Source organism: Sorex araneus, chromosome 2, assembly GCF_027595985.1.
Source record: "Sorex araneus isolate mSorAra2 chromosome 2, mSorAra2.pri, whole genome shotgun sequence".
NCBI lineage: Eukaryota > Metazoa > Chordata > Mammalia > Eulipotyphla > Soricidae > Sorex > Sorex araneus.
The window spans coordinates 358,461,769-358,486,389 of record NC_073303.1 but is presented as its reverse complement, the minus strand read 5'-3'; the positions used below and the strand labels follow the sequence as shown (position 1 = coordinate 358,486,389).

General features: G+C 63.7%; 1 protein-coding gene across 2 annotated transcripts in view; it reads left to right on the top strand.

Moving 5' to 3' along the window:
- MYO5B (myosin VB) overlaps positions 1-24,621 on the top strand; it is a 187,438-nt gene that overhangs the window by 161,257 nt on the left and 1,560 nt on the right. Inside the window, exons 25-39 of one of the 2 annotated variants that reach the window (XM_055126081.1) lie at positions 828-947; positions 1,868-2,008; positions 4,626-4,691; positions 5,743-5,979; positions 7,098-7,192; positions 11,531-11,608; positions 13,562-13,760; positions 14,590-14,683; positions 14,781-14,924; positions 16,635-16,786; positions 17,272-17,361; positions 18,844-18,994; positions 19,919-20,204; positions 21,123-21,297; positions 22,604-22,684. In XM_055126081.1, coding sequence (XP_054982056.1) covers positions 828-947; positions 1,868-2,008; positions 4,626-4,691; positions 5,743-5,979; positions 7,098-7,192; positions 11,531-11,608; positions 13,562-13,760; positions 14,590-14,683; positions 14,781-14,924; positions 16,635-16,786; positions 17,272-17,361; positions 18,844-18,994; positions 19,919-20,204; positions 21,123-21,297; positions 22,604-22,684 — 2,109 coding nt within the window. The remainder of the gene's footprint in view (positions 1-827; positions 948-1,867; positions 2,009-4,625; positions 4,692-5,742; positions 5,980-7,097; positions 7,193-11,530; positions 11,609-13,561; positions 13,761-14,589; positions 14,684-14,780; positions 14,925-16,634; positions 16,787-17,271; positions 17,362-18,843; positions 18,995-19,918; positions 20,205-21,122; positions 21,298-22,603; positions 22,685-24,621) is intronic. The other variant, XM_055126082.1, reaches the window with a different exon arrangement.

The following is a 24,621-nucleotide window of genomic DNA, read 5'->3' as shown; positions in this document are numbered from 1 at the left end:
TTCGTACCCCGTCTCAGCAGGTGCCTCCAGAAATGCACACGCAGACAGGCCTCTGTGCAGAGAAACCAGGAAGAGAGGGCCGGATTAGAGCAGAGGCGGAACTTGAAAAATTTCTCCCAAGATTCAGTTTCCAATCTCAAATCCAAATCAGATGCAAGGAGGCAGGGAGGTGGCTTGGGAGGGGTCACACCACAGCAGTGCTCAGGGGTTCCTCCTGGCTCTGCACTCAGGAATTACTCCTGGCGGGCTCTGGGAGCCACGAGGGATGCCGGGGATCAAACCCGGGTCAGCCGCGTGCCTGGTAGACGCCCTCCCCGCTGGACTGTCCCTCCAGAAGGGGGAGGTGTTTTTAAATGAACAGTATAAGCATAGGCTCCCAAACGGGCTTGGGCTAAGGCCCCTTCCAGGAGAGGCGCCCCTCAGTGCCCCCGGCCTCTGCTCTCAGTGACCAGACAGTGTGTCCCCACTCGGGGGTGGTTTCACACTCCTGGGGACAGAGGTGTGCGCGGGGCCCATTTCCCATGTGTTGTTTCTGTAAACGTCTGTGGCGTGCACACTGGCCTCGGGGCACAGGGAGACAGGAACGTTCCGGCAGGATGCTCTGCGGGGCGGGGCCAGGACCCTCCCTCCGCGGGAAGACCCTCCCCGTCTCCCCGAGGAGAAGGCTGAGGTCAGAGCTCGCTGCCGGTGAGCTTGCCCACGCAGGGGCTCGGCCACTCGGCAAGTGACTCCTGTGTGGGAGATGACACCGAAGCCGGCTGCTGGCCCGGAGAGGGGTTGTTCTGGCACTCAGATATTCGTGACGTTTTCCGCTTCCCCCTCGACAGCAAACCCCAGGCCATCGGCGGAACCCGTCCAACCAAAGCAGCTTGGAATCCGACTCCAACAACCCGTCCATCTCCACGTCCGAGGTCGGAGACACGGAGGACGCCCTCCAGCAGGTGGAGGTGAGGACGGCAGGCGCGTGGCCGGGGGCTGCTCCCTGCCAAGGCCGACCCGCCGCTGGGGGTGGGGAGCGGAGCATGCTGAGCCCGTGAACTGCATGTTTGTATGGAGCGAATTTTCCCCAGGGCCCCGGATCACACGGACTGTTTGCTCATGTGAGCTGCTTCTCATGGACTGTGTGAGCACCTGGACCACGGGATCATGTGGGCTGTGTATTCATTCACAGGGACTGCATGTTCATATGGACTGCAGGATCACGTGGACTGTATGTTCACCTGAGCCACAAGATCACGTGGACTGTGTGTTCACTTGGACCAGAGGATCTCGTGGACCGTGTGTTCACATGAACTGCACGTTTACATGGGCTACAGCCACACATGCACAGTATTCACATGAACCGCATTGTCTCATTGGCGACAGGACTACCTGTACTGTGTGTTTACTTGGACCACAGGATCCCATGGACTGTGTATTCACATGGCCCCACAGGATCACGTGGACTCTGTTTACGTACACCACAGGGTCATGTGGACTGTGTCTATATGGACTGTGTATTCACATGGAACATGGGATCATGTGAACTGTGTTCATGTGGACCAAAGGATCACATGCACTGTGTTTGCATGGGCTGCATGTTCATTTGGACCACAAGATCATGTGGATCATGTGTTCACTTGGACCACAGTACCGCATGAGATGTGTGTTCATTTGGGCTTTATGTTTACATGGTGTGAGGTAAAGTAAGCCTGACCCACGACCTTTGAGATGAGAAATGGTTGTTGGTGGAAAGGCAAAGAGAAAGGAAGCAGAAAAAATGCAAAGTGAGCTGTGCTGTAGACGGGAGAGAAGCGGGTTCCTTGGGACAGGGCCACCTGGGTGTCCCCCGGGCGACTGGTGCCTGACCCGCTGCCCTGCTCTGCAGGAGGCCGGCCTGGAGAAGGCGGCCATGGACCTGACCGTCTTCCTGAAGCTGCAGAAGAGGGTGCGGGAGCTGGAGCAGGAGCGGAAGAAGCTGCAGGCGCAGCTGGAGAAGCGAGAGCAGCAGGACAGCCAGAAGGCCCAGGTGCGGGCTGGGATCGGGGTGGGCTTCAGGGACAGCCCCCCCCCCCACCGGGGCTCACGCCACAGGGCCCCTCCCCGCGCTGTGCAGAGCAGGGCCCCCCCCTGATTGGGCGGAGGGTCTCCACTGGGGTTGAGTGAAACGGCAGCGGGCAGCAAGAGGGAGCTGGGCCGCCCCTGAGTTTGGTTTGGTCTGGGGGCCACACCGGCAGCGCTGAGGGTCTCCTCAGGGGGCCGTGTGGGGAGCCACAGGCCAGCTAGTGCAAGGCAGGCTCCCATGGCCGCACTTCCAGAACCTGCATCTGGCCTCAGTTGAGTCTGTTTCCCCCCAGTGTGATACAATCCGCCCCCCCCGCCCCGTGTGTGTCTGCCCCCAGGTCTGGAAAGGACCCCGCAGGTGTCCCGCACACATCGCCTCATCTCAGGGACCCGGTGGGCACTCTGCTCCACCCCCCACCCCCCGCTGGTGCCGGGCGTTGCAGGGATGCAGTGTCCGTCCCGAGAGCACTGCTGGGGGCAGAGAGTGCCTGCAGGGACAAGCCCCCGGGATGCAGCCGGGCGTGTGCCCCCGTGGCTGCAGGGGGCGCACGGCCCCTCCAGCAGAGTCCAGGCTGCTCAGGACACGGGCCAGAGCGTGGATCCTGTCTGGGGCCTGAGCTGCCCCATGCGGGGTGTGTCCCCTCCCTGTCCCCGGCCCTCCCCGGCCCCTCTCTCTGCCCGCCTCACCCCTGGGTCGCACTGACCAGACTAACCATTTCCACTGAGAAGTGCCATTTGCAGGGACTGGCGTTTGGGGCCGGCATGTATCTCTTTGGGGTGTCACTCTAACACCCACACACATGTGGATGTTGGTGGGACCCGTGTGACTGGCAGTATGCAGGGCTGAGGCGGGCAGGGTCAGTGATGATTGCTGTGTGGGACCAGAGCTGCAGGCTGCAATAGAAGGTGGCTCTGGCCTTCGGACGGGGTGGATGTACCCATGTGTGTCTCTGCTCGGGGGGTATGTATGTGTTTAGTCAGGGATGTATGTATGTGTGTACGTGTATGTGTGCATATTTGTATGTTTCTGGTCAGGTGTATGTGTGTGCTTGTGTGTCTCGTCAGGGGTGTGTACATATGTGTGTGTCTGCATGTGTACGTGTGTGTGTCTGCATGTGTGTATGTGTGCGTGTGTGTGTCACTGGTCAGGAGTGGGTATGTGAGGTATATGTGTATGTGGTATCTCTGGTCAGGGTGTGTGTGTGTGTGTGTGTGTGTGTGTATGCATGTGTATATGTGGGGCGTATGTCTCTGGTCAGGTGCTTGTGTGTGGAAGGGGGTGTATATGTGTATGTGGGATGTGTGTTTATGGTCAGGTATGTGTATGTGGGGTGTATGTGTGTATGTGGGATGTGTGTTTATGGTCAGGTATGTGTATGTGGGGTGTATGTGTGTATGTGGGATGTGTGTTTACGGTCAGGTGTGTGTGGGGTGTATGGGTGTATGTGGGGTGTGTTTCTGGTCAGGTGTGTGTATGTGGGGTGTATGTGGGGTGTGTGTCTCTGGTCAGGTGTGTGGGGGGGGTGTATGTGTGTATGTGGGTGTACCTCTGGTAAGGAGTGGGGGGGTGTCTGGTCAGGTGTGCGGGGGGTGTATGTGTGCATGTGGGGTGTGTGTCTCTGGTCAGGTGTGTGTGTCAGGGGGTGTATGTGTGTATGTGGGGTATACCTCTCTGGTAAGGAGTGTGGGGGTCTGTGTCTCTGGTCAGGTGTGTGTATGTGGGGTGTATGTGGTGTGTGTGTTTCTGGTCAGGTGTGTGTGGGGTGTACCTCTGGTAAGGAGTGTGGGTGTGTGTGTCTCTGGCCAGGTGTGCGGGGGGTGTATGTGTGTATGTGGTGTGTGTGTTTCTGGCCAGGTGTGCGGGGGTGTATGTGTGTATGTGGGATGTACCTTTGGTAAGGAGTGTGGGGGTGTGTGTCTCTGGCCAGGTGTGCGGGGGTGTATGTGTGTATGTGGTATGTGTGTTTCTGGTCAGGTGTGTGTGGGGTGTACCTCTCTGGTAAGGAGTGTGGGTGTGTGTGTCTCTGGCCAGGTGTGCGGGGGGTGTATGTGTGTATGTGGTGTGTGTGTTTCTGGCCAGGTGTGCGGGGGTGTATGTGTGTATGTGGGATGTACCTTTGGTAAGGAGTGTGGGGGTGTGTGTCTCTGGCCAGGTGTGCGGGGGTGTATGTGTGTATGTGGTATGTGTGTTTCTGGTCAGGTGTGTGTGGGGTGTACCTCTCTGGTAAGGAGTGTGGGTGTGTGTGTCTCTGGCCAGGTGTGCGGGGGGTGTATGTGTGTATGTGGTGTGTGTGTTTCTGGTCAGGTGTGTGTGGGATGTACCTCTGGTAGGGAGTGTGAGGGTGTGTGTCTCTGGTCAGGTGTCGGGGGGGGGTGTGTGTGTGTGTGGTGTGTGTGTTTCTGGTCAGGTGTGTGTGGGATGTACCTCTGGTAAGGAGTGTGGGGGGTGTGTCTCTGGCCAGGTGTGCGGGGGTGTATGTGTGTGGAGGCAGTGCGGGTACAGGCTTCTGGCGGTGTCTCGGAGCACCGTCTGTGGGGCAGGTCCCCGTAGCCCGCTCACCTTCCCCCGCGTCTCCGCGCAGGTGGAACCAGCCAAGAACGAGGCGGACTTGGCCCAGGACGAGGATCTGGCCTACAACAGTCTGAAGGTGAGGGCGTGCTGCCTGCTCTCGGGAGGCGGGGGCCCTGCGCCCTCGGGGGAGAGGCGGGTGTGGGCGCACAGCCGGGCGCGCGCTGATGAGAGCTGAGCCCCCAGCGCTGGACATGAGGCCCAGGGGTCCCCCACACCCAGCCCTGCCCGTCTCTGCAGACGGGGCCAGAGCCCCACGGTTGAGCCCCTTGTCCACCCCAGCTGGGGCTCACCCCCACCTCACAGGCCAGACCCGGAGCCTGGTGCTCCGGGAGTCTCGGGGTCACCCTCTTGGGGGTCACCCTCAGTCGCACACGAGGGAGTTCCCTTTCGGGGCCCGCTCAGTCGTGAGCGCAGGTCCCGCCCTTGGCTCGCTGCCGGCCCATCAGGAAGGACGCAGACGGGCCCCAGCCGGGGAGAGGCCGGGCCCGGGCGCCCCAGAGCGCAGGGTGGGCGGAAGCTCCAGCCCAGGCCTCGCCGAGGAATGACTCCCTGAGCACTGGTCCCCCAGCTGGTCCTTCTCGCCTCTGCAAGGGGCTCGGTCCTGCTTGTGTCCAGCAGCACGTGGTGCCCGGAGGAGCCGCCCGCATGCACCAGCCCCAGGGCTGCCCCCCGCGGGCTCCTTAGAACTGGCTCCCGCCCTGGGCTGCAGCTCTCGGCCCTCAGCAGACGGGAGCCGCCCCTGAAATACCTCAGGCTCAGGGGGGAGGGGGCCAGCCCCTGCCCAGTGCTGCCCTCCGGAGTGTGGCACGCTCCCCGACAGGGGACACTGGCCAGGTCACTCACGAGGCAGCATACAGGCCCTCCGCTCCCTCGGACACTCCCTGCGGCCTGGGCACCCTCCTGACCCCCGCCAGGCCGTCTGTTTCTGCAGGACGGTCGTCTCCTCACGTGCTTCTGCGTCTGCAGGGAGGGACACCGGGCACCGTTTCCCGCCCCACCCTGAGGACTCCTGTCCAGCGCCCGGGTCAGGCTGCGGGGCCTTGTCCCCTGCTGCCATCAGGGGAGGCGCCGGGGCTCCTCCCGAGGGCCGGGGGTAACGGGCGCAACGCTTGGGCTCCCCCCTCCAGAGGCAGGAGCTGGAGTCGGAGAACAAGAAGCTGAAGAACGACCTGAACGAGCTGAGGAAGGCGCTGGCCGACCACGCGCAGGGCAGCCCCCCGCCCGGCTCCCCCGACGGCTACAGCCTGCTGCTCAGCCAGCTCAGGCTGGCGCACGAGGAGCTGGAGGTGCGCAAGGAGGAGGTGCTCATCCTGAGGACCCAGATCGTCAGCGCCGACCAGCGCCGGCTGGCCGGCAAGGGCACGGTGAGGGCCGGGGCCAGCGCGGGGCCCGAGGGCCTCCTCACGCGGGTCTCACACCACAGGGGAATCTTTGCCTCTCGCCTCCTCGGAACTAGAGCAGAGCAGTGGCTGCCGCCCCCCCCCCCCCCCAACTCAGCATGACCACGAAAGACTTTGCCAGAAATTTCTAGAACCTTCCAAGGTTACTCCAATGGTTCTCGTCCAAAAGGGACAGGACCAAACAGGGTCACGGCCCGCTGGGCCTCCCTTAACTTCCCTCTTAACCTCATGCTTGCCCTGTTATTCACTGTCCCCGAGGCGGAGAAGCCTCTCCCCGCGTCCCGGGGGCAGGTCCGGCCTGACGCCTGTCCTGATGTTTTCCCTTCCGAGGTTGTGAAGCAGAGGCTCACTCTGGCCTCGCCCAGGGCACTGCCCGCAGGTGGCATGAGGGGTGGGGGACAGGGATGAGGGTGGAGGAGTCCAGAGATGGCCAGTTTGGGGGGCTGCAGCAATAGCACAGCGGGGAGGGCATTTGCCTTGCACGCGGATGACCCGAGTTTGATCCCCAGCAACTATACAGTCCCCTGAGCACTGCCGGGAGTAATTCCTGAGTGCATGAGCCAGGAGTAACCTCTGAGCATCACCAGGTGTGACCTCCAAAAGCTATATATACATATATATATATATATATATATATATATATATATTTATCCAGTTTTCACCATGTCCTCAGCAAGTGGGATGTCCCCTGGTCCCTGGGCTCTGTCCCTGCCCTGTCCCCCAGACACTCCAGGCTCGACGCCTCATCATTCTGGATCCTTCCCATCTGTTTTTTGGGAGTGGGGGTTTGGGGGCCACACCTGGCCGTGCTCAGGGCTTACTCCTGGCCCTGTGCTCGGGGGCCACTCCTGGGGGTGCTTGGGAGACCATCTGGGATATTGGGGATCCAATCTGGGTCAGCCACATGCGGGGCAGGCACCCTCCCTGATGCACTGTCTCTCTGGCCTCACTGTGGCCGCCGCAGTCCCCTTCCTGCTCGGATTTGAACACTCGCGTCCAGGGCATCCCCACCCTGGCGTCCACGCGGCCACTGCGGCGGCCTCATGCGTGACATGGGCTGTTCTTCCCGCCCACCCTCCCAGGACATCAATGCCAGGACGAGCTGGCCCAACAGCGAGAAGCACGTGGACCAGGAGGACGCCATCGAGGCCTATCACGGGGTCTGCCAGACCAACAGGTAACCCCGACGCTGCAGGACCCCGCCTTGGAGGGGCCGCCAGCCGAGCGGTCCTCTCAGGAAGGCCACCAGGCCCCACTGCCCAGGGCCAGGGCAGCAGCCCCTCGGCGTGGGGAGCCGGCAGCCCTGCACCCAGCAGGGGGAGCCGAGACGGGCACGGGCTGCTGGGAAGCCGACCCTCAGGGGCCTGGCCGACCGAGGGAGGTGGGCCTCACATTGGCTGTGATCCCTCCCTCCCGCCCTCCAGAGACCCTCACAGCCGACGGCTCTGTTCCCCAGTGTTGAGAGGAAACGGCACCAGGGCTGGGCTAGGGGATGTGCAGGTGCGAGGCAGGGACTCCCGCAGGGGCAGGGGGCCACACCCAGAGAGCCAGGGCTGGACGCTGGGCACAGGGGAGAGTCAGGGCTGGACATGGGGAGAGTCAGGACTGGACGCTGGAAACGGGGGAGTCAGGGCCGGACTCTGGGCACAGGGGAAAGTCAGAGCTGGACATTGGACTCTGGGGGAGAGTTAGGGCTGGACACTGGACTCTGGGGGAGAGTCAGGGCTGGACACTGGACTCTGGGGGAGAGTCAGGGCTGGACACTGGACTCTGGGGTAGAGTCAGGGCTGGACACTGGACTCTGGGGTAGAGTCAGGGCTGGACACTGGGCTCTGGGGGAGAGTCAGGGCTGGACACTGGACTCTGGGGGAGAGTCAGGGCTGGACACTGGACTCTGGGGGAGAGCTAGGGCTGGACATTGGGGGAGAGTCAGGGCTGGACACTGACACCATGCAGCATCAGGACCCACCTCTTCCCTGCAGCCTTCAGTGGCTGAAAAGAGTGTGCAGTTCCAGGACATGCCAGCAGGTGGCGCTGGGGCAGCCGCGCCGTTGCCTGCAGAGGGCGCTCTGGTCTCCAGCCTTCCAGCACTTGCCCCTGGTGGGGTTGGGCAGAGCAGGTGGGCGTGCAGCTGGTCTGCACCTGTCAGGGGAGAGTCCAGGAGGCCCCACTCCTGCACCGGGCTGCCTCTGGCCTCCTGCCTGGGTGACTCAATGGATACTGTGTGTTAGTGGGTCCCCAAGAGGAAACACCGTTTATTTCAAGAGACATAAAGTTTCTCTCCCAAAAGGAGGGAGAGAAGGAAGTGAAGGGCGATCTTTCAGCACTGGGAGTGGAGTTACGATTCTGTCGGTTTCCGTTATCTAGAGGGAAGATAAGGCATGAGACTGGCAAGAAAAAGAGCCCGGTTGGCGTTAAAAGAATAGAAAGGAAGAGGAGAGAAAGGAAAGAGGGGGGCGTGTGTAGGGTGCCGGCCCCTTCTCCCCCATTCCAGAACCCACTCGAATCTCCTCCAGCCGTGCCAGCCCTGCCCGGGGCGGGCCTAGCCCGGGGAGCCGGTTTGGAGCTGTGGGGAGGGGAGAGGGGGTGAGAGAAGAGAGTCTCCCACTGGGCACTCAGGAGGGAGATCCAAGTCCCAGGGGTGACCGGGGACATGCACCTTTGCCCCCCATCCCCTGCCCCAATTTTACTGAGTCTGGAGACCACCCCAGCAAACCCTTACAGCCCCTCCCCTCCCATCAGGTCCCGGATCAGGACCCCCTGGGCACAGAGAGTGGCTGCTGGGCGGGAAGGAAACGGGGATGACCGTGCCCTAGCACCCTGATGGCCGCCCAGGGCAGGGGTGGGGGAAGAAGCATCCTCAGCTGCTGTGGGGTGTCTGTGAGGGGACAGGGGTCAAGGGGCGGGCTCTGCTCTGCTCTGCTCATCCATGGGGTACGGGGGACCTCCTCGGTGGGACTCTGGAGGGTCTCCCTGTCCCCACACGACTCACCCAAGCCACATCCGGCATGCCTGGGGCAGCACTTGGTGCCGGAAATCACAGCCCCCAGGTTAGGGCGCCCAGAACACGCCCCACTCACCAGCCCTCAGTGCTGACCGTCTGGAAGCACTCGGCCTGCAGCAGGAGGCCTGGCATGCACTGGGCCCCGCGACCATCCCCCGGACCCGGGCATCCCAGCATGGTGGGAGTGGGAAGGGCCAGAGGAAGAGGAAACGGATGTGTGTGCCCACCTGCAGCCCCGCCGTCTGACAGCCCCCTCGCACCCTGGTTCATGGCATGCCTGTAGATACTCATCGCCCTCTGCACCCCCAGCTCTCACTTCCCAGGGAAGGTCCAGGTGCAGGCTCGAGGGCCAGGCCACCCGCAGAGCACGAGGCAGGCCGACCCAGGAGTGGGGACCCCTGATGCTGGACCCTGTCGGTGCCCAGAGGAGGCGGACCCCGGGGTCATAAGCACCAGGGGCAGCACACACCTCCGGGCGCCCCCACCCTGGGAAGGCTCAAGGTGCCCCGCTTCCCTTCGCAAGGCCCACAGGAGACCCTGTTCTGGCTGACCCAGAGAAATGTGGGCAGGCCCTTCGCGTTCAGTGAGACCAGGGGCCGCGACAGCCTGGCAGAGTGCCCCCTTCCCGTGGCACTGGCTTGACGAGTGATGCCCGCCACATTAGAGGTGCTCCTCGGTGGGGTCTAGGTTATGAGGTGCGGGGCTCAGGCTTCCCCGTATAAAAGCAGGGGTCCTTCACCGCACTCCTTTTCAATCACAGAAATGCCCCGAGCCATGGTTTCCTGACAGTGGGGCAGGGGACACCTGCACCACCCTCCGTCTTCTCAGGAACATGACTTTACATTCTGGGCTGTTCCGTGGAAGGTCCAGGAGAGACCACCCAGGTAGTCCCTCCCGCTGAACACAGGCAGCCCTGGAGCTGCCTCCCTCGGCTCAGGTCCCGGCCCTTTCTCTTACTCCCTGAAAACTTTGATTCTAGGCACCGCAGTTTACAATGCTGTCACTGGTCAGGCTTCACACGTGAAATCCTGTAGCACCCTCCACCATAGTGGCCTCTCTCAGTCCCAGCCCAGGGATGTCCCGCAGGAGGGAATAGGTGGGTTTATTGAGGAGCAAAGGACCCCTGGAGTTGGCTGGACTGTTCCCTGTCTCACCACTAGGGTGCACTGCCGAGTCGGCAGGGCTGTTCCCTCTCTCACCATCAGGGGGCACTGCCGAGTCGTCAGGTCTGTTCTCTCTTACCACCAGGTGGCACAGCCGAGTCAGTGGGGCTGTTCCCTCTCTCACCACCAGGTGTCACTGCCTCCCGGCCCTGCCTTCCAGGGATCCAGGTGTGATTTGGTCCTTTCACCTGGAAGCATTTCTATTTCTTTTTTTTGCTTTTTATTAGGGGGGCGGTCACACCCGGCGATGCACAGGGGTCACTCCTGGCTCTGCACTCAGGAACTACCCCTGGCAGTGCTCAGGGGGCCATATGGGATGCTGGGAATCAAACCCGGGTTGGCCGTGTGCAAGGCAAACGCCCTACCCGCTGTGTGTCACTCCAGCCCCAAGCATTTCTATTTTTAATTCCCCGTGTGCCTGGACTCCTGAGCCCGGGGACACTGGGCTGCTTTTGTCCTCACCCTCAATGCCTGGCGGAGTTTTCACAATTCTGTGCATCTCCCCCGGGGCTCCCTTCCTCCCTGTGTGGCACAGCAGCTCACGCGCGCCCCCTGCTGGAGGCTGACTGCGGCGCCTCGGAGTCCCTGTGGCCATCCTCCGTGCAGGCCGAGGGACAGGCTCAGCCCTGCCCACGTGGCCCCAAGCTTCTCTGGTGGGGTCCTCAGCAGGGCGCCCTGGGCCCATAGAGGCAAGGGGGAGCGAAGCCTGGAACAGCCGAGTCTTGGGCCGAGGGTCGGGGGAGGGGGGTGCGCGTGGGGCCGGGCACCCCCAGCCTGTGGGGCTCCCCGTCACTGCGCTGCCCCAGGAAGCACCAGCGGTGTCAGAGAGACCGTGTCCTCCCCTCAGCCTCGCTGAGGCCCAGGTCCACAGTGCCCGCCCCGCCCTCCTCTCCGTTTCCGCCTCCCGGGGCTCCCCAGGAAGGGGAGATCAGCCCCCTGCCCACTTGGGGCCACAGGGACCCACTTCCCAGCGAGCTGGAACCCGGAGTCTGGGTGGGAGAGGTCCGTAGGCGCCAAACTGGGGCTCCGGCCTCCCCTCCTCTTCCCGTGGGCCCTCTGCCCCCTCGCCTGCACGCCCTTCCCTCCCCCTCTCTCCCTCCTTCCTTCCTTCCTTCCTTCCTTCCTTCCTTCCTTCCTTCCTTCCTTCCTTCCTTCCTTCCTTCCTTCCTTCCTTCCTTCCTTCCCTCCTTCCGTCCATCCTTCCTTCCTCCCTCCCTCCCTCTCCTTTTTTCCTTCCTTCCTTCCTTCCTTCCTTCCTTCCTTCCTTCCTTCCTTCCTTCCTTCCTTCCTTCCTTCCTTCCTTCCTTCCCCGCCTCCCACTCTTTCTTCTCCTGTCCTTTATTTCTAGAAAGACAGAGGACTGGGGCTATCTGAATGAAGATGGAGAACTCGGCCTGGCCTACCAAGGCCTAAAGCAAGTCGCCAGGTCCAGCTGCTGCTTTTCTTCTCCGTGTCCACTCTGCCCTGCTTACCTCTCCCTGTCCACTCTGCCCTGCCTCGCCTCTCTCTGTGTCCACTCTGCCCTGCTCACCTCTCCCTGTCCACTCTGCCCTGCCTCACCTCTTCATGTCCACTCTGCCCTGCCTTTCTCTCCCTGTCCACTCTGCCCTGCCTTGCTCTCTGTGTCCAGTCTGCCCTGCCTCGCCTCTCCGTGTCCACTCTGCCCTGCCTTGCTCTCCGTGTCCACCCTGCCCTGCCTCGCCTCTCCGTGTCCACTCTGCCCTGCTCATCTCTCCCTGTCCACTCTGCCCTGCCTCACCTCTCCGTGTCCACTCTGCCCTGCTCATCTCTCCCTGTCCACTCTGCCCTGCTCACCTCTCCCTGTCCACTCTGCCCTGCCTTGCTCTCCATGTCCACTCTGCCCTGCCTTGCTCTCCCTGTCCACTCTGCCCTGCCTTGCTTCTCCCATGTCTGCCGTCCTGCCTCGCCTCCCGGGTGTCCACTTTGCCCCGCCTGCTCGCGGCTCCTCTGGCCCCTGTCTGTCTCTCTGGGCTGTGCAGGGTTGGGGGGGGGGGCGGTTTGATGGCGCCTCTCCGGTGGGGACACGGGCTGTGCGGGTTTGCAGCCTGGAGATCTTAGGCTGGAACCTGGTTCCGTCTGACGCCACAGTCTGAACTGGACCCCGGGGGCCAGCGGGGCGGGCGTGCAGGGACAGCGCATGCACTCGAGCTCCCACTGCCGTGCCCAGGGCTGTGGCTCCCAGGGGCCACGTTGGGGCCACGTTGAGGCCAGGAGTGGAACTGGGGTTCAGTGGTGGGCGCAGGCCAGCCAGCCACAGCTCACTCGGCCCACGCTGGCAGCCCCGGGGCAGCGTCCACGTGCCCATTGCTTTGCACAGACGGGTGAGAGCCCCGGCCAGCTGGGGTGCAGCGACTCCCCACCCTTCCCGCGCTGCCAGGGTCGGGAGCTGAGCGCGCCCTCCCTCCTGCTCCGCGCACACCTGACGGGGACTGGACCCCGGAAAACAGTCGCGTGGTGCCACCAGGAGCAGCCGGCCTGAGCTGTGGCCCCGCGAGCTCTGCAGGCCTCGGGCACTGTGCCACTTCCGGGGGGCCAACGGGGCTTTCTGGGACCCGGGCGCTGCCCAGCTGCAGCTCAGTGCCCCGGGCACAGGGCAAGGCCCTGTGGGCACCGGGAGAGATGTGCTGTCGGGGAGGAAAGTCTCTGTGTGTGTCCTTATGTCTGTCTCGACCATGTACATGCGTGTGTGTCTATGTGATGCGCATACAGGTATCATGTATGTATATGTATGCATGCATACATGTGTTTGAGGTCTCTGTGACATACAGAGAGAGCGACTTACAGTCCGTGGCAGAGAAGGGGCCTCACGCTTCGCCCTCCTAAACCGTGCAGAGAACCCCCTGCAGGGAAACACACGTGTGGCCCCAGATTTTCCCGAGCTTGCCGGGACTGGGGGTGCTTTTACTCCCACGGTGCCGGAAGGAGTCTCCTCCTGCTGTTGGCATCTGACCCTTCGACACTAGCGTCCGGCCTGGAGATCAGCAGGAACCGAGGAGCGAAGGAGTGGGGGCGGAGGGGGGGGTGCTCGGGGGTCCGCCCAGCAGTGCCACCTGCACCCGCTGAGGGCCCCGTGCAGCTGCCCCCTGCCCCCCCCACCCGCCAAGAGCCCCGTGCAGCTGCCCCCTGCCCCCCACCCGCCAAGGGCCCCGTGCAGCTGCCCCCTGTCCCCCCACCCGCCGAGGGCCCGTGCAGCTGGCCCCTGCCCCCCCACCCGCCGAGGGCCCGTGCAGCTGCCCCCTGTCCCCCCACCCGCCGAGGGCCCGTGCAGCTGCCCCCTGTCCCTCTGCTTGGCTGCCCCGCACGCGCACTGCCCGTCTGTCCGGCCGCCCGGCCCCCCGCTGACGCCCCCTCCCGGCAGGCTGCTGGAGGCGCAGCTGCAGGAGCAGAGCCGCGAGCACGCGCGGGAGGTGGAGGCGCTGCGGGCGCAGGCGGAGGCGCTGCGGGAGGAGCTGGACGGGCAGCAGCAGACCTTCTGCCAGACGCTGCTGCTCGCGCCCGAGGCCCAGGTGGAGTTTGGCGTCCAGCAGGAGATCTCGCGGCTGACCAGCGAGAACCTGGTGAGGGGCCACCCGGGGTCCTGCTCCGGAGACAGTGGGGCCGGGGGGACTGGGCCCCGCAGCAGGGGCAGCACCCAGGAGCGTGGGGGGCCGCGAGGGCCCGTGGGACAGGTCCCCAAGCAGCTGACCCTCCCGAGCTCGCTCCCAGCAGGCACCAGCCGGGCCCCGGGCGCCCTAGGAGCGATCCCTGAGCACCACCGGGTGGCCCCCAAAACAAACAACAGAACTCCAAGTCTGGCTGGGCCGGGGTGGGGGTCCCGCTACCCCCCCCACACACACACCGGCCTGCGTCTCCTCACTCCGTGTGGCCCGGGCTTCACCGGCCGAGTCCAGCGGCAGGAGGGAGCCCGAGAGGGGCCGAGCGTGGAGCAGGGGCGCCAGAGAGAGGGTGCACTCCCAGGAACCCCGGCTCGGGCCCTGCTGGAGCCCCCTGAGAGCTGACCTCCGGCCACCCAAGCCCCTGGCCTGGCACCCCGTCAGGGCCGCTCTGAGCACCTGCCTGGACTCCGGGCTTCGAGCTCTGCCCCCAGCCCGTCCACTTCCGGCCCCCCCACAGGACCATCAGCGGGCCCCACGGCAGGGGCGTGGCTCTGCCCCCTTCACCCCTGCTCCCTTCCCTTCCCCGGGTGGGCCCTGCCTTGGGTGCCCAGGCTGAGTGTCTCCACGGGGGGCTGCCTGGAGGCCAACCTCGGGGCTCAGTGCTCGCTGCCCCGGCTCACCGGACTCTGACCCAGGGGGCAGAGATCTCCCCCGCGCCCAGGGTCACCGCCCTTCGCCCTGCCACAGGGCAGGGCCGCCCTGCTCAGGCTCCTCCCCCGCCCGCATCCAGGACCTCAAGGAGGCAGTGGAGAAGCTGGAGAAGAGCGAGCGCAAGCTCAGGAAGCAGCTGAAGGCCTCCATGAAGCGCGTGCAGGACCTGGAGGGTAGGGGCCGCGGGCGGGCCCAGCGGGACGGCCGGGCGGGGCGGCCAGCCGGGGCCCCCCACCCCCGCTCACCCAGGCCCTGTCCCCTGGCCCGCAGCGACCCAGGCGCTGGCCCAGAGCGGCCGGGGCCGGCAGGAGCTGCACCGGCAGGTGACGGTGCAGCGGAAGGAGAAGGACTTCCAGGGCATGCTGGAGTACCACCGCGATGACGAGGCCCTGCTGGTGCGCAGCCTGGTCACAGGTGGGCCCCCGCCCCGCCCCCTGCCCTGTCCGGGGTGACGCACAGGGTCCCGCCACCACCACCAGGCCAGGGCGGCAGGCGGCCTGGTCGCCGCCCCCCAGCACGGACGCGCCCGGCACAGAGGCCTGAGCCTGGGGCGGGCTGGCCCCGCCCTCGAGGGGCTGGCACCGAGCAGCACTTGGCACGGAACCTTCCAGAACGTTCAGGTGCCGAGGCTGAGTGTGTCCCCGCTGGCCTGGAGAGGCTGTGCGTGTCCCCAGAGGGGCCTGGCCGTCGTCACGCCCTAGGCTCGGAGGAGGGGACGGCACTCGGCCGCCCGCTGGATGCCATGGCAGCCTGGCGGCCCCCCATGCACGGGAGGACGCTCCTGTGCCCCTGCATCCTCGCCGCCCCTGCGGGCGCCGGCTGCCGTGTGAGCCCCGGTGCCGGGGAGCGGGAGGGAGAGACGCCAAGCGCTGCCCGCCCCGGCCTCGAGGGAGGAGCCCAGAGAGAGGCCGGGCGTGGGTGCGAGGTGCCGCTGGGCGGTGTGAACGGGAGAGAGGCGGGGCCGAGAGAGGTTGGCGGCCCCAGGGAGGAGCGCGTGGCCAGTGGCTCAGGCTGGCAGGCATGCACGGCCGGCAGCCAAATGGGTGAGAGGTGGTTGCCCGCCCTCAGCCCCGCCCGCTGCCACCTCCTCCGGGCAGCCTCCTGCTCTTGCTGCTGGAGCGCCGGGACCAAGGAGCAGCTGTGAGCGAGCGGGGCCTGCTGGAGTCGGGGCAGCCGGGCTCAGGGTCAGCGGGTTCTCAGGCTGCTGTGGTGTCCAGGCTGCAGGGACTCGCCTGGGCCAGTTTCTCCCCGCTGACCGCACCCCGCCACACACACACACACACATACACATACATACATGCACTAACATACACACCCACACATATACACACATACACACACACATATACAGACATACACACTAACAAACACATGTGCACACATACACATTCACATTTTCACATACATACACATATACACCCACACACATTTATATACACACACATATATATATACACACAGTAACATATACACCCCACACACATACACACATACACTAAAATACGCACATATACACTCACACATACACATACATACACACACGCACACATACATACACATACACACTAACATTCAGACACACATACACATACACACACATTCACACTCACATGCACATACACATTAACATATACACCTACACATATAAATGCACACACACATTTACACATATCACACACATACATACATATACATATATACACACAACACACACATACACACATCACACACATATCGCACACAAATACATACACTAATATACACTCACACACTAACATACACATGTGTGTACACACATACACATGTCACTCATACACACATGTACAAGACAGGCGCCCACGTGTGCTACACACACACACACACACACACACACACACACGCTGCCCGCTTCCCAGCTGGTTCGCCTGAGGTGAAAGTCTCCTCTCCGCGGAGGCGCCCAGTTGGCGCTCACGTTCTGTGTGGGGCTGTGTGGGGCGGGCCCGTCTCGGGCCTCTTTAGAGCAGCCGGGCTCCTGCGGGCCCCTGCCGTGGCGGGGGGGGGAGTGGGTGGCTCAGCGCTCCCAAGCCCCCCTGAGCCTCCCTGAGCCCCCCTGAGCCCCCTGAGCCCCCTGCCCCTGTGCCGCAGAGCTGAGGCCGCAGGCGCTGGTGGGCGCGGTGCCCTGCCTGCCCGCCTACATCCTGTACATGTGCGTGCGGCACGCCGACTATACCAACGACGACGCCAAGCTGCACTCCCTGCTCACGGCCACCATCAACGGCATCAAGCGGGTCATCAAGGTGGGCGGGGCGTGCTGCCCGGCAGAGGGGGGGAGGGGGCGGTGCCTCCCGCCGGGCGGAGGGGCTGAGTGGGGGTGGGCTTGCCCCCCTCCTCCGGGTCAGGGCGGCAGCCGGCCGGGGGCACCCTTCCCCGTGGGCCGTGCTCCCGCTCGCTCAGTGCCCGAGTGAGGACAGCGCTGGCCCCGCCCACGTGGCCCCTCTCCTGAGCACAGCGGGGACCGACTTCGCTTTGTCCCGGAGACTCGGGCTGCCCGCCAGGCCGGCCGTCCCGGCCCTGTGATCCCCGCAGGGTCTGCTCAGGGAGCAGGGGGGGGGGGGCTGGGGGGCAGCGGCCGGGCTCAGGTCAGGTCTGGCTGGGAAGGGGCCGGGCCAGGGCTGCCGGGGACTCGCCGCTCCGGGCCTGCGAGGGTCCGCCTGGGGCCCCCTGCCCCGGCCACCAGGCAGGGCCGCCTCTGGTCCCCCCTGAGCCGCACGTCTCCCCGCAGAAGCACAGCGAGGACTTTGAGGTGACGTCCTTCTGGCTGGCCAACAGCTGCCGGCTCCTGCACTGCCTGAAGCAGTACAGCGGGGACGAGGTGGGTGCCGCCGGGGGGCCACGGGCCAGACGGGGCCCTCGGGCGTGGCTGCGTGTTGGAACGCTGGTCCGTGGCCAAGGCTCTGCTTCCCTCCCTCGGGGTGGGGGGCCGTGGGGTCGTCCTCTGGGGTCCCCTGGGCAGGCTCCGCCTCACCGGGACTAGGCAGGGGAGCAGCAGCAGCAGGACGGACTCCCGCAGGACCCAGAGCCAAGGCTGCCCTGCAGCCCCCTCCAGGGCCCCGTGCCAGCAGGTCCAGGTTCCCGTGTGGTGGGGAGAAGCCCCGTCGCCCGAGGGTCTCCGCTGCCCCTTCCCTGTCCCCTCCCCCCAGGGAGCAGCTCACGGGGCTCTGTCCTGCGGGTCGGCAGATCCTCTTCCTCCCTCTGCCTCCGACCCAAGCCTCAGCTCCAGGGCTGCACCCAGAGCTCCCTGAAGGCCAGGGTTACTGCACCTTTAGAAAGGGGGTTTTTCCCCGGGCCCCCTCCGGGCACGGCCCTCCCTCCGTCCCGGGGAACGGGGAACCCGGAGCTGCGAGCTGCCGTGCGTGGGGTTTCCCTGAAGCGTGGCAGGAAGGAGGAGCGCAAGGCTGAGAGTGCAGAGAGGGGCCGGGGCGACGGGCAGCCGGGAGGGCGTTTCCCTGGCACACGGCCAGTCTGGGTGTGATGTGCCCTGACTCCTGAGTGGAGAGCAGGGAGTAAGCTGGGGCCCTGCCGGGCGTGGCTCCCGCACAAAGCAAAGTCAGAGAGTGGAAAAGCTGCAGGGGAACCTGCGCCGGGCGCTGATGGGCTCAGGAGCAGGAGCAGGCCTCGGTCGGCCCTGGTGCGCGGGCACTCACCTGCGCCCTCCCCTCCCGGGGGAGCGCCGGGCTCTCCGGCTCTGCCAGGTTCCTTCTGGGCCAGAGGACGCTGGCCACAGGAATCCCGCCACCGGCGGCAGGGTCTGTGATTCCATGTTATTCCCCCCGTGAGCGTGGGGACTTGTGGCCTCACTTTGGCGCACCCTTGAACTCCGAGCCCGGAGCTCGGCCCCCTGTGGAACTCTCACTCTGAGCCCGGGCATCCTGGCCCCAGCCCTGCTCCATCCCGGCCGTCCCGGGAAAGCGTCCTTGTGCCCCTGCGTGCCGGGAAGAGACCACAGCGTGCGGCTCCGTCTTGCCTGGGGCCTGCCGGGCTCCCCAGAGGAGACCCCCGCCCCGCCTGCAAGCCCAGAGCTGTGGACAGTGAAGCTTCCGGGAGACAGTGCAGCCGGGGGGGCGGGGGGGGCTGGTCTTGCATGCAGATGACCTGGCTTTGATCCCGGCACCCCAGAGGGTCCCCCAGAAACCTCGAGCACAGCCAGGTGGGGCCCAGACTTCCCCCCACCACCAGGTGGACCCAGGGAGAACAATCTCTGCCTGCAGCGGTGACCCTGGTGAGGCCTCCCCCGCGCCCACCCAGCCCGGACCCCCGATGCAGCCCACAGTGTGGGGACTCCCCCTTCCCACAGGGCTTCATGACACAGAACACGGCCAAGCAGAACGAGCACTGTCTGAAGAACTTCGACCTCACCGAGTACCGCCAGGTGCTGAGTGACTTGTCCATCCACATCTACCAGCAGCTCATCAGGGTGGCGGAGGGCGTCCTGCAGCCCATGATTGGTGAGGCCCCCCGCACACAGCCAGAGCCTCCGGGGAGCCGGGCAGTGCTGGGGAGGCAGGCGAGGGGCAGGGAGCTGGGTGCCCCTCACCCGGAGGCAGCGTGCGTGCCAGGGCACTGCGGAAGAGGCTTTCCCTGTCCTCTGGGGCAGCCCAGCTTCCCCCACCCGCGTGCACGGCTTTTCGTGGGTGATCAGTGCAGCTCAGAGGGTGCACCTCTGTGTCAGTGGGGGTACTGCAGCCTCACTGCGTTCATGAGAGGAGGCACGTGTGCGTCCCTGTGGGCCCGCTGTGAGCTCTGGGAGGCCACGCCCATCCCTGTGTGCGTGGGGGAGGGGCACACCCAGTGGTGCGTAGTCCTAGCAGTGCTCGGGGGTCCAGCCCAGGCAGGCCATGTGTGAGGCACAGTATTCCCGCATGTGACCCAAAAATCAGAAATGAAAAAAAAAATTCCACGGATATAGCAGACTGGGCACTTGCCCTGTGCAGTTGACTCTGAGTCATCCCATATGGCTCCCTGAGCACTGAGTCCTGAGCAGTCAGGAGTCAGCCCTCACCACCTCCAGGTGTGGCAAAATAAAAAACAGAAAACAAGAAAAAATAAAGTTCTGGGGCTAGAGCAATAGCACAGTGGGTAGGGCATTTGCCTTGCGTGTAGCCGACCCAGGTTCGATTCCCAGAATCCCATATGGTCCCCCGAGCACCACCAGGGGTAATTCCTGAGTGCAGAGCCAGGAGTAACCCCTGAGCATCGCTGGGTGTGACCCAGAAAAAAAAAAAGGAAAGAAAAAGTAAAGTTCCACACCGCACGCTGTGAGTCCCCGAGCACGCCGTCGTGGGACACGGTGTGGTGCGGCTCTGCCCTGGGCGGCGTGGCCCGAGGCAGGTCCCGGGGGCACGGCGTCCCCTCACGCGCGTCTCCTGCAGTGTCGGCGATGCTGGAGAACGAGAGCATCCAGGGCCTGTCGGGCATGAAGCCCATGGGCTACCGGAAGCGCTCGTCCAGCATGGTGGACGGCGAGAACTCCTACTGCCTGGAGGCCGTTACGCGCCAGATGACCACCTTCCACACGGTCATGGGCGACCAGGGCCTGGACCCCGAGATCATCCTGCAGGTGTTCAGGCAGCTCTTCTACATGATCAACGCGGTCACCCTCAACAACCTCCTGCTGAGGAAGGACGTCTGCTCGTGGAGCACGGGCATGCAGCTCAGGTGGGCCGCGTCGCTGCAAGGGGCCAGGCGGGCCCGCCCCGCGTCTCTGCCTCGGGGTCTGCTGGGGCCCCTTCCACCCGCGTCTCTGCCTCGGGGGTCTGCTGGGGCCCCTTCCACCCATATCTCTGCCTCGGGAGTCTGCTGGGGCCCCTTCCACCCGCGTCTCTGCCTCGGGAGTCTGCTGGGGCCCCTTCCACCCATATCTCTGCCTCAGGGGTCAGGCAGGGGCACCTCACTCTGGCCCCCGCTGGGGTGTCCCCGCACACAGCATCTTCCCTGAGACTGGAACCCAAGCCCAGAGCCTGCCTTCTCTCGGTACTCGACTCGGTTAGGAGCCTTGTGCTTTGTCAGGAAGAGTCTTCAGGTCCAGCCCTTACAGAGTTTTTTGCACACACTGAAGATTTGGACTTTTTTTTTTCTGCTCAGGAGGTCTGAGGGGGCCCACCTGCTGATTCCCAACCAATTGGGCCCCTGGTTCCGTGCAGGGGCCCAACGGTGCCAGCCCCGTGGTTCTCGGGACCTTGGTGGCCCCGGGTCAGGTGCATGCTCCCGGCTGTGCTCTCCCTGCTCTTTCCACTGCCCGTGCTGTGTGGCTGTGTCCAAGGAGGCGGGCGGGGGTGTGCACGTGTGGGCGTGTGTGGACCCGAGCCTCAGCTGTCCCTCCTGGACGCCTCTCTCCCACCGCTTGACTCCAGGACAGCAGAGGGACTCCCCCTTGCTTGGTCCAAGCCCCCCGACTCCCACCCTGGTTCCTCCACTCATGAGTGCTGGCCGGGCCCTTTCCCCGCTCGGGCCCACGTGAGCCTGTGAAGGCGAGGGAGGAGGAAGAGGAGGGGGAGGAGAAGGGGAAGAAGCCTGGGTGCCCGGGTGCTGCAGAACTTGCCTGGGCCTCACCAACGCGCTGTGCTGGCCTCCCAGGTACAACATCAGCCAGCTGGAGGAGTGGCTGCGGGGCAGGAACCTGCAGCAGAGCGGGGCGGCCCAGACCCTGGAGCCCCTCATCCAGGCCGCACAGCTCCTGCAGCTGAAGAAGAAGACCCCCGAGGACGCTGAGGCCATCTGCTCCCTGTGCACGGCCCTCAGCACCCAGCAGGTAGGCCGGCACCTGGGAACCCTGCATCTGGGGCACGGCCGCCCCCATCACTGGCTCCCTGCAGGCCTCTGAGTCCCCCCCCCCGCCCCGCTCACCGAGGGAAGCCACACGCCCGCACCCCCGACCAGGCCCAGCTCCGAAACATGCAGAAGGAATTCTGGAGTGTTCTGGCCGGGAAATGTGAATCTTTTCAGAAACTGGCAGCACTGGGCGTGGCGTGGATGTCTCTGCCCTTGTGGTGTGATGTGTCTTCCCTTAGAACCGCGTGCATTGTTCTCAAAGGCAGGAGGCCAGAGGCCTTTAAACGTTCCTCCTTTCTTGGGGGCTGGAGAGATAGCACAGTGGGTAGGGCGTTTGCCTTGCACGCGGCCGACCCGGGTTCAAATCCCAGTGTCCCATATGGTCCCCTGAGCATGACCAGGGGTAATTCCTGAGTGCAAAGCCAGGAGTAACCCCTGTGCATTGCGAGGTGTGACCCAAAAACCAAAAAAAAAAAAAAAAAAAAGTTCCTCCTTTCTCCTCCGCAAATCATATTTCCTAACCGGACTCACTGGAGCGTTCTCACGCCCCTGTCTCCTGCAGCCCTGCCCTCCGTCTGCAGGGGGCTGTTCAGAAACGGTTCCCCGACGGAGGCCAGCACCCTGCGCCCCAGACTCAGGACGGTGTGCCCACTCCTGGGGGGGTGTGGAAGTTGCCCCTGCCTGCTGGTTTTGCTTTCATGCGTGTTCTTTTAGAGTGCAGTTGCACCACTCTGCCTTTGGGCAGGGTCTGTCCACCGAACCGTAGGGCAGCCACCCGGAGGTTCCCTCTGGCTCAACAGGGGAGACAGAATCTGTCTCTCTTTGGGGCGTGGGGGGACCCAGGAAGGGGCTCTCACGCAAGTCATCTGCTGTCGGAGGTGAGAGTCCCCAGGTCTCTCCTTCCCTCGGAGCAGAGGCCGAGACTCTGGGTGCTCATTTTCTTTCTTTTTTTTTAAATTTTACTTTATTGAATCACCATGTGGAAAGTTACAATGCTTTCAGGCTTAAGTCTTAGTCATACAATGGTGAAACAACCATCCCTTCACCAGTGCCCATATCCCACCACCGAAGACAAAAAAAAAAAAACACAGTACACCGCCCATCCGGCCCACCCCCGCCCCCCCGCCCCCCGCCTTGTAACTGATAAATTTCACTGGGTCTCATTTTCTAAACACCCATTTTTAAGCCGCAGGGTATGAGCAGAGGCAGTTAGGCACTGCCCGGATGTTGCATAATCCCATAAGTGAAATTGTTGACTTATTGCATCTTCGTCTTTCCTCCAACAGATTGTCAAAATTTTGAACCTTTATACGCCCCTGAATGAGTTTGAAGAAAGGGTGACAGTGGGCTTTATACGAACGATCCAGGTGAGTTTTTAAGCAGTGTGAGAAAAGGAAAATTGAAGGTTTGGACTTTAACCTTGTATTTTATTCATAAAACACCGGCTACATCCTGGAACGTCACCCCGCCTCTCAGATTGTAGACAAACTATTTCACTTGACTCTGGCATGTTGCCACCCTCAACAGCTCAGTACAAGGAGGCAGCGCCAGCCCTGCTTGCTAAGAGAAATGAGGTCTCTTACAAAGCACCTGGGGGCTGGAGAGAGTCAGCCAGGCCGGGCGCCTGCCTAGTCCATAGCTGACCGGGGCTCGGTCCCCAGCATCCCCGACGGTCCCCTGAGCTCCACCAGGTGTGGCACCCAAACCAATTGGAGGGGGAGTTTTCAGGGTGAGGGGCAGCCGAAAGCAGCCTCAGCAGGTCTGTTTGAGAAGCAGGGGGCCTTTGCCAGACTCCTGGGGCTCAGGCTGAGGAGTAGAGAATGGAGGCCGAAGGTCACAGGAGGGCTGCCAGGTCGGGCACAAGTTACCCTCCAGAAGGGCTGCGGCAAAGTGGGCTGGGAGCAGGCTGGCACCCTCGCCCCTGGGGAGCCCAGCGGGCAGAGCTGCTGCCAGGAGGGCAGGGCCGGGCCTCACCTAAGGCAGAGCAGCACCCACGAGCTCCGTGACCAACGCTGTCTGGGGCAGAGTGCAAGCTCAGGAATCCCGCCTCGCTCCCCCGCAGTGACGGGGAACCAAGACCAAAGGTCACAGAGGGCACCTGCCAAGTCAGATGTCCGGGCTGCGCCAGGCAGGCCCCGTCCGGCCAGCACTTGGTCCCAAGCCTGGTGGCTCCGCCCCCCACACACACCAGCTGTTCCCTGGCCAGCTCTGGCTTCTGTTTGGTTTTGTTTTAAAATTGGGGTGGGGGTTCCACACCTCGCGGGGCTCAGGGACTCTCTGGGGTGCGGACCTCAGCCCCCTTGCAAGGCAAACGCCTGTCCCGCCCTACGACCTCTGCTGGCCAGCTCAGGCTCTGCGGGTCAGTCTCTCTCTGGACAGAACTCAGGGACGGCAGAGAAGGCCCCGCCGAGCTCCTGGCCCCGGACTTCCCTGGCATGAGAGAAACGCAGGTCGTGGTTCAGACCATCTGCGTGTGAAATGCTCGCCCCGAGCGGGGGAGTTGGGGGTCGGGCACTGCACACGCCCCTGAGAATGACCACGAACAAAAGACGTGAAAAGCGGGCATTTGAGGGGGCTCAGGGGCACCGTGCCCCTGTGTGAACTTCCCGTGTCTGTGCCACTGGAGGCTCAGAGCGGGAGAGTCGGACAGAGCAGGCAGCGCTTACCCTGCACACGGCCGGCCTGGCTGCTGTCCCCAGCACCCCCGAGCCCCGCCAGGAGAAAGTCCCAAGCACTGCCGGGGACTTGAACCCGTGCCACCCCACCCCCCACCCCTCTCCAGTCCCATTTCTCATTCCCTGGATCCTTTCGCTAGCAGAGCAGTCGGCCGGCCTGGAGTGCATACACACCGCCTCCGCTCCACACCAGGGGCTCCCGGCACATGGCCATGAAAGACCACGGCAGGGCAGGCACAGGGATCCCACCGTGCCCGGGCAGCGTGGCAGCCCTTACAGATGAGGAGACGGCGGCATTTCAGGAACTTTCCCAGGGTGGTCCCGCTGGGGCTGACCTCCGGCGCCCTGACCACTTCCCCGCTGCCTCTCCCCGCCTGATCTGAGCCCGGAGTATGTTCTTAAGACACTGATGCCAGCACGCATCACCAGTGGCTCACGCGGGAAGGGGCTGTTCGTACAAACTGCAGCACGTGCTTTTTATATTTGTTTTTTAATTTTTTTTTTCTTTTTGGGTCACACCCGGCGATGCACAGGGGTTACTCCTGGCTCTGCACTCAGGAATTACTCCTGGAGGTGCTCGGGGGACCCTATGGGATGCTGGGAATTGAACCTGGGTCAGCCACTTGCAA